The following is an 11,509-nucleotide window of genomic DNA, read 5'->3' on the forward strand; positions in this document are numbered from 1 at the left end:
GTCTAAAAAAAGTACCATCATCTGTGCCAGTTTAGCAGACTGCAGGGACACTCAACAAATATATTTTCTCTTCACTCAGACTAAGTAAACAGCATTGGCTGATGGGTGATGGGTTTGCATCATCATTTAAAATTGTTAATGTTAAAGAATGTGTTTGTGTTGTATGTATGCTGCTGCTGAGACCTTGAATTTCCCCTGGGGATCAATAAAGTATCTATCTATCTATCTATCTATCTATCTATCTATCTATCTATCTATCTATCTATTAGCAATAAGTAAAAATGAGAGCAGCTTTGAAAATAACTTTGCGTTGTTAATTTGGCATCTTGCTTTCTCTTCTGGGGTGTCTTTGTCCCTGCGGCTGCTTTATGAATCAACCCCTGTACGCATGTTGATTCATTTTCCTACACAAACTCAAGTCAAATTCAATCAGATTAATAATCTTCTCCATCTATAACTGCTGCCTCGCTCTCTATATTGCTCTTCTATGCTTGCCGCATGAAAGTAAACCTATTTTAAACGGAAATCGTCACGGCCGTCACTCCGCAGGGAAAGGTACAAGACCTCCTCTCTCTTCCGATTTGTGGAATCTAATTGCGAGGAGCAAGAATCATGTCAGTGATGTGCTCTATACCCAAAGAGACACAGAGCCAGGAAGACAAGGGTGGTGTGCTGTAGAGACTGTGGTATGGATCACGCAGCGAATGCAAACAGCCCATTTATAAAATCCACAAACAACAAATGTAAACAATTGTGTGAATGAGGTGTAATTCATTAATTAAGTTAATGGTTTGGACATAGCTTTAGCAAATAATCACAGCTGTTCATCAACTAACATGTGTTCCATCTAAACAGAACAGAACAGAATCTGATTATTCTAGTAAACTATTCGTAAAGGCCACAAAAAAATGGTTCTGACACTTCACGGGACTGTAGTAACTGACCCCACCTCCCCTCCCATCCATTGGCAAACAACTGTCATGTCAGTTGGTCATCTCAGTAATGTGGTAACGCTCCCCATGTGCATCTTTAATCCATTTTTAAGAAATCATGTCTGACATGGGAAGATACTAGTAGGTCCATAGTTAACAGAATGCACCATCTTTGCTGAGGTACAGTACTGTTTTACAGTCTCTGTGGTCAATGTGACCATTCTTGGGATGAGAAAGATCCCGCATAATATCCTCCTCCATTGTGGAGATCTTTATGTGGGGCTCAAGCGCAAGCAGACCGAACGACAAACTGAGCAGTGTTCACTCGCGCTCAGTGCAGGATCTCCTGCTCTTCGTCTTCGTCGTACACCTCCTCTTCCTCCTCTCGGTGTAGGAGAGGAAGCTCGATCTCAGGGCCTTCTTTACAGGGCAGCTGCCTCACAGAGTGTGCCTTAGCTTAAAAATATAGACATATAGACATCTTTACATAAGTACAGAAAATAATTACCGTATTTTCCGGACTATAAGTCGCACTTTTTTTCATAGTTTGGCTGGTCCTGAGACTGAGGTGCAACATATATATATATTTATATAGATGTTTTTTTTCTCTTCATGACACATTTTTTGACTGGTGCGACTTATAGTCCGGAAAATACGGTACTAATTTTTGTACAGAAAAAAAATTGTGCCCAACAAATAAAAAAATAAGTACATAAATATGTTTTAAATAAATGAACACATTTCTAGCAGCAAACATGATTCTTATTTTCTCTGAACAGGGTTCTTTTTTAGTGAGCATTTCCTGTTGTAAAATCGCATGGCGTATACAAGATCAAGATCATCCTACCTTTGTAGTAAGTCTTAAGGCCAACATGCAGAGAGATGCCTGACAGACAGACAAAGAAGCCCAGCCAGTTAACCAGACTCATTCTGTCTCCCATGAACACCTCTGCCAGCAACAAGGTGCTCACTTCCTAAATAGTGGAGAGAGAGAAAGAAGAGAGAAAGAAGAGAGAAAAAGAGAAAGAAAGAAAGAAAGAAAGATAGATAGAGAGAGAGAGAGATAAGAGGGAGAGTAAGAGCTGGGTGCTGATGCTCTGATCTATCTATTGGATGCCTGACAGCTTTTAATTAGGTGATACAAACTGATGTATCCAGCCACAAAGATTTCTGGGAGTTTTGTGCTGAGTAAAAGCTGGTCCACACCCCCAACATCAATTGTGGTGTTAATTTGGGGTTAACTTGCTTGGGTAACTCCCTTGTCCTGAACTGTGCAATAGGCTAACATAGGCCAGGCCTAGCCTAGGGAATAGCCTACTACTATACTATAAAGACCACACGTAAAAAGGCTCCCAGACCCACCTTGAATATCCCAGCGATGGAGAGAGTGAGGCTGGACGTTCGCGAGACCAGCAGGAACTCGGAGAAGCCCAGCCCAAAGGCCAATGAGCCTCCCACTGCCAGGGTCCACAGAGAGTACAACAGAGGGGCCAGCTCATTCACACGGAACAGCTTCTCCGAGGTGCACAGACTCAACCCTAAAAGCAGGCAAAAACAGCTGATTTTTTTTCAGCCACAGGGCAGAGAATGATAAACAATAAATGACAACGATGTGTGATCAATATGGTTTCAGGTCTGCAGATAATCACTTCAATTATGGCGTCTTAATGTAAGTAAGATGAATAAAGTTGAAATATACCTGTATGTGAATATCTGTGGTGACACATACGGCTTCTACACACAGTTGCGTTCCGTCAAAGCATGCCAGTGGGTGTTCCCGACAGTAGCTATGCAAATGACTTGAAGTATACCGGGTATAACGAGCGATGGGAGAAACGCGACGCAACGGACACACAATTCAGTTCGGAAACAGATGACGTGAGCCCATGTAAAGTGAATGGGATGCGTCTCCAGCACTGCAACGCACGCAACTGTGTGTAGAAGCCGATACATGTCTTACATGTCAACCCTATTACATAAAAAAAGATCATTTGCAAACATACAGATTTTAACAGAGTAAAAATAGGACCCAGAGCCAACCTTCATTGTACAGGAAGAGTGGGAAGAGCCCCAGGAACATGAGAGGCTGTAGGTGGAACATGGTGTCAATTGGATTTTGAAGACCTGTCAACAGAAGAGCAATGTTAATAATAATAATAATAATAATAATAATAATAATAATAACAACAACAACAACAACCTGTCAACAAAAGAGCAATGTTAACCATGCTGACAGAGGGAAATGGCACCAATGCACATCACTGTAACAACAATGTCACAATGTTACAGAGTTTGGACTGGCGTAACAGGAAATAATGGTTAAAGATCTGGTAAAACTGGAATTAACTATTCTCTGTTCCTTGTGGGACAAAATATTACCCTGCCGCGCCTACATCACACCACACTCCAACCACGTTCTGGCACAGGGAACACAACATCTTCTCAAGTGTGGAACCCGGTTACTCACCCAGTTCTGCTTTCTGCATGAGGACCTGTGTGAGGGTCCAACGGATGCCACCAATAAAGGAGGCGAGGAGGACCATGATGAACCCTTCCAGGTTAAACTGGGTCGACTCGTACGTGAACATGAACAGACCCCCCGAAATGAGCAGGACCACCACAATGAGGAATGGATTCTGACAAACAGGGTAGTTACAAAATAAAAAAAAAAGACATTCATCAAAAACATTCATTTATTTGATAAATCAGATGATTTCTGATTTCTACTAACACAAACACACAAACACACACACACTTTGATGCAGTGCCTTCAGGCAATATTGCCTTCACACATTTTAGGCTGTAACAGAAACCATCCATATACAAACATATACAACTACAACAGCTGATAATCTCCAAATACAACATTTATAACTCCAAACAGCAGCACATAACAGAAATGAACCTTATGACATTTGAAATTAGAGTAGGAGACACATTAACACTTTTTCTATCCTTTAATTTTTGTCCCATTAGGAAGACCAGCATCCCTGTTTTTAACCAGCATAAATTAATTAAATGTAATTTAATCAAAACACGAAAAGTTTAGCATAGCAACTCTGCCATAAACTCTCTGCCCAAATACAAGTTCATTAATCAGATGTAATATCACCTGCTGGCTATATGAGTTTCCTTAAACACATTTAGTAGACACAGTGATGACATATCTTACCGGCTCCTCAAGTTTAAAGAGAAGCGAGAACAGCAAGATGAAGAGGACAGCGGAAGACTTGGTCATTGTGTACCTGTGGAACATTGCAACACAAAACAAGACACATCAGACCTAGCTTGTTCAGTGAACTAAGATGCAAAATACAGGTATGTTCAGATGCCTTGTAAAAAACATATCTATTTTTTTAATTTCTCTGGAATTTGACTCGTAAATACTTTCTATCCTTCATGCACTCTCCACCTTAGAACACACACACACACACACACACACACACACACACACACACACACACACACACACACACACACTTACTTACAAACTGATGGTAATGAAGAGAAAGCTCCAGTTAGATAACCCAATGTCCAGCACAGTTGCCAGAGCTACAGCAGAAAAGAACAGCAGAGAGTAAGTAAAGGTACCGGTACATGTTTGCCAAATGCTTACACCATACAACGAATTTCACCCTGTCATGACAATCACAAATCTTATGAGTCATACTATTTTAGCATTTATGTTGCCATCATGTGAGGTTATCATTTATACAAGAAAAAAACATTGACATGTATAAGCAGCACCACTTGAGGAGACCATTTTAGCATGCGTTTTGCGCAGTGTGCATACATTACAGAGGATGTATTATTATATTTAATCTTTAATCACTCAAATTAACACGATGGTAGAATAAACTATGTTTAGATAGAGCAGCTTTTATTTTTTAATAAACTTTCCAAATGTATACACTTAAAGTGCTGGAACTGATTACACCTACAAACATTTCATACAGGTATATATCATGGTTCATGGTCTAGCCTTCACTTTGTGGAAAACTAAAGCAATCACAGATAAGGCCTTTCAAGCCAGTCTGGACTTTGGGTTCAATGCAGCCCTACAGAATGATAAAACATGCACTGTGGCACTGAAAAAGACATATTCAGCGACCCTGTTGCTATGGTTACTGTGTCTTTTGTTTTGTGCTCAACAACTTTTGGAACTGAGGAGCATCTGAATTAGTAAAAGGCTGTCTTACCAGTAGGTGCCACTTTGTAGACGTAGTCTGACCAGTTAAGCATAACCCTTGGTTTACCCGTACAACATTGCATGGCAGAACGAGTCAAGGCAGAGAGACAAAATATTATGGTCAAGTGGACTAGGGTCATGAAGAGAGGAAAATGGAAGCCCTGGGAAACATGAATAGCAAGTTTAAGGGGAGAGCACTGCATACCAGTGATGGACAAATTAAAGTTATAGTTTGAGTCATGTGCAAGTGTTCCTATATTCTAGATGTAGATAGCTTGTACCTTAGCAAGACGCATAAATATGCAAAGCCTTACCTTCATGAGCCATTTGTTATAGAACGTGATTCCAATAGAGAAGACATAATAAAAAAGCACCAATCCTACGGTGCGAAGCGCACGGCATAGGAATTGTACGGGGAACGCCATAACGGCCCTCCTGTCAACCCTCTCTTGGAGGAGGGCTTCACTCAATGTGTATCATGGCTCCCAGTCCTTGAGTCCTTTACAGTGATCACACCTGGGGAAAGGACAGCCACGTCAACAAAGACAGGCAGTGTTTTGTATTGGGCGATAACTGTGTTGATAAGGTAGTCTCATCATGTTCAGCGTTGTACAACCACGCGCTACTAGTTCTGTGTGAGTTGAGACATGTGAGACATGTTTGTGCACAACTGCCTAACAGAGCCAACCATTCTATATAAATTAAATATGGCTGTAGAAACTAACCATGCTCGTCTATATGTGATTTGTGAATTATATAGATAGCTAGGCAACACTTTAACGACTGATAAAGTAAAGTTCGAAAGTTAGTGGTAATGTTGACAGTACTGACATGGTTGCGTCAAAAAAACTTGTTGACAAAGTTGACTTTGAACAATGCTTAGCCAGTATAACAACAAAGACGAAAAGAGAGCATCACACGAAGCATATAAGTGTCAAGCTCCAACATATCTCTAAGGAACCGACCGCCACCACCAATCCCCTCCCTTACAGTAGCTGCTGCTAACCAGGTTAATTAACTTACCAAATGGCAGGTTGCCTTGTTCAGAAATGTAGAAGAAATCATGCAGCCTAACCGACTAAGTGATCCAATGTTAGATAGATAGATAGATAGATAGATACTTTATTGATCCCCAGGGGAAATTCAAAACTTATCAAAACATTCTCCTAATTTTTGAGTCAATGGCGACTGCATGCCATAATATTAACTAAAAAAAGAACAACGAATCTAAATTTGCGAGGGACTACTCTGACCGTACTACTTCTCTGACGTGTTGTGTGAGACTGCTAACGTGTTAGCTACCTAGTTGTCACATGAACTGCTGCAGGCTGGGACATTTTTACTTACACAAGACTGTCGTGACGTTGGCAAGGGTATGCAACTGTAAAAGACAGTGGTGGAATAAATTACATTGCAACAGCGACTAAAACAAAGCAATACGTTTTGGGTGGATTTTCACGCAACAAAAGGGCTACTTACCTTCTAACACTGGCTTGCCATATCCGCACTCCAATACTGTAGGTGGCGGCGACGCACTAACACTCCAGCCCACTACAGAAGTACTTCAGGATGTGACGTAGAAACAGACTGCCGCTTGTTTGTGCTGCGGGATACGCTTCTGCGGCGAGTTCTCTAATCTGTAACGATAAAGAACATTTTAATGAAGTAACTGTTCAATTTGGTTTTGCAAATCAGAACGTAACTACAGACTCCGCTTTCTAGAATGGCCGAAGAGGAGGATGACCCTAATTTTGATGAAGATTTCGACGATGCAGGCAACGGTGTTGAATCAGGCCACGGCAAAAGAAAGAGACTGTTTTCTAAAGAACTCCGATGCATGATGTACGGGTTTGGAGATGATCAGAATCCGTATACCGAATCGGTGGACATTCTCGAGGACCTTGTGATCGAATTCATCACTGAAATGACCCACAAAGCCATGTCTATCGGTCGTCAAGGCCGTGTCCAAGTTGAAGACATTGTCTTTCTCATTCGTAAGGATCCAAGAAAGTTCGCCAGAGTGAAGGATCTTCTCACTATGAACGAAGAGCTGAAGAGGGCTCGCAAAGCTTTTGACGAAGCGAATTATGGCTCGTAATGGGATACTGGTGGTCCTCAAATTACCAACGAGTGGTGGTGATAAGGGTTAATCTATTTTGACAGTCCCACAAACCGCCACACACAGCCAGTCACTCAGCTTCAAGGTGATGGAAGCTCTTGACCGAGACGCAGGCATTTAGGCCAAATAGAAGCCTTTCACAGTTTTCCGTGCTGGACTGGTATTTGTCATACCAAGCCTGTTGTTCACCATAACGTCCTTCCAACACTTTTTTTTTTTAAAGAAATTAAAATTTCTTCATTTTATTGCCAATGTTTCGTATTAGTTTCATTGCCCTTCCAAGTTATAGGCCTAATGCAGTATGGTTATGCCATCATATGTCATTGTCTTCTATGCACAACAGTGGTCAAGCAGTAGATGTTGCAGTCCGAATGTGATGTGCCCACTAGGGTAAATGTAGTTCTTGGTCTCCAAAATAAAACTGTCTACATTTTAAAAATGCTGAGTGATTAGAGTACAACACCTTCCTGACACTTTTATGCATTCATGTTTGATACATAAACCCCCAAGCTTCAGTATATTTAGGGATGGCATAGATATTCTGAGGAAAATGTAAGATTTGACAGTGATATGGATGGCTTTCAATCCTTGCCATACAATTACATTGTGAGTTTGGGAGCATTTTTCAACTTGCTCCAAAGTTAAGTTTTATGTCTAGCCTATATTGTGTAGTGCAAATGGTTATTGTGCCTGTAGGAATACCTGTAGGACGACATTTTTCAAATGTGAAGAAAAGAAGAGATTATTCACAACACTTTGAACTGAAAAAAAAAAAAACCCTAAAAAAAAAGACTAAGACCTGGTTTATGATGACAACACAAGTGTAGAAGTCTTAGGCCTACAGGCAAGAACCGGATTACCACGCATGTATCCAGAAACGAAAGCTGGATTGGGAATGTCACAAAAATTAGTAGGGAATGTCACTAGAGATCAATGAAACCTTTGGAGAGAAAAGGAAAAAAAAATATATAATGTTTATTGATATTCCTCAAAACAAAACCATACAGACCATCAAACATTAGACCAACTAAACATGAGCATGTTTTATTTATTTATTTTGTACTGTCAAGCATTTATTAGTCACGATGAAATTATTGAGGCTTTGGCATTGGTCTAAGCAGCGATAGCGAGCTGCCGATTTAGTCTATGTCTAGACTAAACGCCCAGCAATGTTGGGGAAATTTTTGATGGTGTGCGCTCTCGATGTACTAAGCGTTCTCCCGTGGGGCTGTCACAACCTGGCTCCTTGGGTCTTTAAACATGCGGGTCACTGACGCAACCGTACGAACATTTCTGTCACAAGAAAAGAAATGGCCCCCAGAGTGTTGGATAGCCCCATCCGGGTGTCAATCTGTCTGTTGAGGACTAGCTGAGTCAAGATGAAGGGGGAGGAGGTAATGGACCAGTACATAAGGGCAGTAAGGGGCATAAGTGGGTGTGAGAGGACTGGTTGGTTGGCAGGAGGGTAACGGGGAAGAGGAATGTCCGTGAGTGTTTTACTGCACGTTCTCCATCATCTTGAGGAATTCTGAAAAAGAGCAAAATCCACAAGCCACAATTACTAACCACTTCATAGTATACAGACATAATACCTTCAATTGAAAGTAATTAAAAGCATTCAAAGCATGTAAAAAGGGTGAATTACCATCAAAGTCCAGCATGCCATCAGCGTTCTTGTCTCCATCCTTCAGCAGCTCATCAATCTCTTCTTCTGTAACGGACTCACCAGTGCTGCGGATGATCTCAGCAAACTCATCTCTGTCGATGTATCCATCACCGTTGCTAAAGAGACAACAGGTGTTATGAAAGAGCCTGCTTCCAAAAAGTAAGCAACATACCACACATAGTCTATGCAGAGTGACCTACTTGTCAAACACACGGAAGCACTCTGCCAACTCTTCCTCGCTCTTGCCGGCCTGGTCCTCCTTTAGGAGCCTCACCATCATGACCAAGAACTCCTCGAAGTCAATGGAACCGCTGCCTGAAGGTCATACAGTCATCCATTTACAAACAAGGCCCACATTGTAGGCCTAACATCGCACTACAGATAAACGTGAGTGAGTGTAAGCCAAGCCTTTAATGTTTTATCAACGAAATATGTGTCTTCTCACCGTCCTCATCGACCTCCTCGATGATTTCTTCCAACTCCTCTCTGGTTGGGTTCTGACCCAACATTCTCATGACTTGACCCAACTCCTTGGTGCTGATATCACCGCCACCATCAGTGTCGAACATGTCGAAGGCAGCCTTGAACTCTACCAGGGTCAACAACGAAGTGTTAACAACATAATGTAGCCTATTATCATCACAGATATGTTTACATACGTACAATCTTTTTTAAATTCATGTTTTCTTTGATACACTCACCAGCAAGCATCTCCTCGCTCAGGTATGAGCGGGCCTCCTGTTGCGCGTCAGTCTACAAAATAACATTTAAGTGTTTGTCATTATTGTTGTTTGATTTAGCCTTAGCTAACCAACCGACAAACCATAAAATAAGTCATTACGCAACACACTATACTAACAATTAGAACACCGGGGCAATTCCATGCAAAATTGCGTGCATTTTTTGTAACATCCATAACGCCAATAAAATGTGATGGTGTGGTATGATGTGCATGATTACATGAAATTTGAGCATTTGCTATTTTTGGCTGAAGAATGTAAATGAGAAAAACATGAAGAAAAATGAAAGTTGTCATTCATATCATACAAATGCCAAGGTATTTCAATGGCGTTATGGATGTGACAAAAAGTCAATTTTCCGTGGAATTGCCCACCGTGCTTTTTCAGCTTTGCATAATTTATCGGCACTGGCCTTTCATAAATTGTCATAGAAACCATTGGTGAGGCTGCTGGTTCATCTGACACCTACTGCAAGTTATTGGCTATTTTAAGGCTAGGCGAATAATCCCCGCAGCCAGTGACTGTACATGGTAATTCCGAAACACAATCCTTGGAATGTGTAGCCCAAGCAAGTAATCAGCATGGGCCACACAAACGACTCTGACAGACTTCCTTTTAGATCCGTGCTTTCTCTCCTTCAACCGCTGGCGTTAATTGACCAACCTCAAATGATAGATAGATAGATAGATAGATAGATACTTTATTGATCCACTATATGTCCACTATATTCATGCTTGTTTTATTCAGAACTACTTTAATTAGACCTCGACAACCAATTAAAAGGTAACAGCAAGAATATAGGCTAATTAGGCAATACAAAAGCGTATGAAATCCATCTGGTCGGTATATTCCTTGAATTCCCTCTTGGGGATCAATAAAGTATCTATCTATCTATCTATCTATCTATCTATTTATCTATCACTTTTTTAACCAAGAGTTTTTATAAACGATGAAAAGCTGAAATGACTAAAGCAATCATTGTTTCCATGGGTATTCCATATTATCTCTGTACAGTTTCCTGTTGTGTTATTAAGGTTTTCCATAGGCCTATTTAATTCTAAGAAGCCAACATCTGTTAAATTCCTCTGGTATTATTCCACATAGCCAACTGCATTCAAGGCTGTTTCTCATGCTTTTACAAACAAAGTCGACGCTGACTGTGTTATTATGCCTACTTACCATGGTAGGCAAGTGGATTAGTTTTCCCCCTTAATATCCACGAAATAAGCCCAAAAGGAGTGGTCAATCCGTGTGCACCTCAACAGATAGACTAGACGTCAAGTGACAGTTCAGACTCACTTAAAACCGAGCATTTAAGACACGCCCCCTGGCGTTACCCAGGCCTCCAGATTTAGAATCTTGAACTTTTAGGGTTCTTGGTTGCCTACAAGCCAATCGAAATTTTTATTTTGTACAACAGTAGTTGCAATTGCTCTATAACGTTTTGAGATTTGGTTCAGACATTCAATATAAACAGAGAGCATATTTAGAACGGAATCAGAGGTTTACAGATTGAAAATAAAATTGGATAAATAAATTGGACATATAAAAAGGAATCCAGTTATTGATAAATGCATGCTGGATTCTGATCAATTTAGCAGCCTACAAGCCCACTTTACCAACATGTATGTGTCTCATTGTTAGACAGTCAACTAATATTTATTTTGAATGTAGACAATATAGACAGCGAGGTTGTAATCACTCTCATTTTGAGGTTGTATTAAAGGTTGCCAAATTACTGCTGTTAGTTTCCGGATGCAAATGAAGGATATGGTGTTTGAAATGACGTTTATAACGTTCAGGAGACTGCCTGTGCGGAGCAAGTTAGGCTCTTGGGTGGATAGTTATCTTGGGACTTCTCAG

At 40.8% G+C, this 11,509-nt stretch overlaps 3 protein-coding genes across 4 annotated transcripts; 1 reads left to right on the forward strand and 2 right to left on the reverse strand.

The window, feature by feature from the left end:
- Nucleotides 1-705: 705 nt before the first annotated feature.
- slc35c2 (solute carrier family 35 member C2) lies at nt 706-6,741 on the reverse strand. Of its 2 annotated transcripts, XM_048240284.1 has the most exons (11): nt 6,601-6,741; nt 6,469-6,502; nt 5,436-5,637; nt 5,132-5,282; nt 4,421-4,484; nt 4,105-4,177; nt 3,400-3,568; nt 2,973-3,056; nt 2,295-2,470; nt 1,780-1,906; nt 706-1,388 (listed from the first exon to the last, which is right to left on the reverse strand). In XM_048240284.1, exons 3-11 carry the CDS (start codon nt 5,544-5,546, stop codon nt 1,264-1,266), a joined length of 1,080 nt encoding a protein of 359 aa, XP_048096241.1. In that variant the 5' UTR covers nt 5,547-5,637; nt 6,469-6,502; nt 6,601-6,741; the 3' UTR covers nt 706-1,263. The 2 variants fall into 2 exon arrangements, with proteins under 2 accessions (XP_048096241.1, XP_048096242.1); XM_048240285.1 differs by lacking the exons at nt 6,469-6,502; nt 6,601-6,741 and adding an exon at nt 6,145-6,405.
- Nucleotides 6,699-7,492, forward strand: taf13 (TATA-box binding protein associated factor 13). The gene has a single exon (XM_048240287.1). The coding sequence runs from the start codon at nt 6,845-6,847 to the stop codon at nt 7,217-7,219; it is 375 nt and encodes a 124-aa protein (XP_048096244.1). The 5' UTR covers nt 6,699-6,844; the 3' UTR covers nt 7,220-7,492.
- Nucleotides 7,493-8,195: 703 nt separating this feature from the next.
- On the reverse strand, nt 8,196-10,957 carry tnnc2.2 (troponin C2, fast skeletal type, tandem duplicate 2). The gene is made up of 6 exons (XM_048240286.1): nt 10,826-10,957; nt 9,608-9,659; nt 9,352-9,495; nt 9,107-9,221; nt 8,886-9,022; nt 8,196-8,768 (listed from the first exon to the last, which is right to left on the reverse strand). Exons 1-6 carry the CDS (start codon nt 10,826-10,828, stop codon nt 8,737-8,739), a joined length of 483 nt encoding a protein of 160 aa, XP_048096243.1. The 5' UTR covers nt 10,829-10,957; the 3' UTR covers nt 8,196-8,736.
- Nucleotides 10,958-11,509: the final 552 nt, after the last annotated feature.

The sequence above is a fragment of the Alosa alosa genome, chromosome 4 (genome assembly GCF_017589495.1).
Source record: "Alosa alosa isolate M-15738 ecotype Scorff River chromosome 4, AALO_Geno_1.1, whole genome shotgun sequence".
Classification (NCBI taxonomy): Eukaryota; Metazoa; Chordata; class Actinopteri; order Clupeiformes; family Clupeidae; genus Alosa; species Alosa alosa.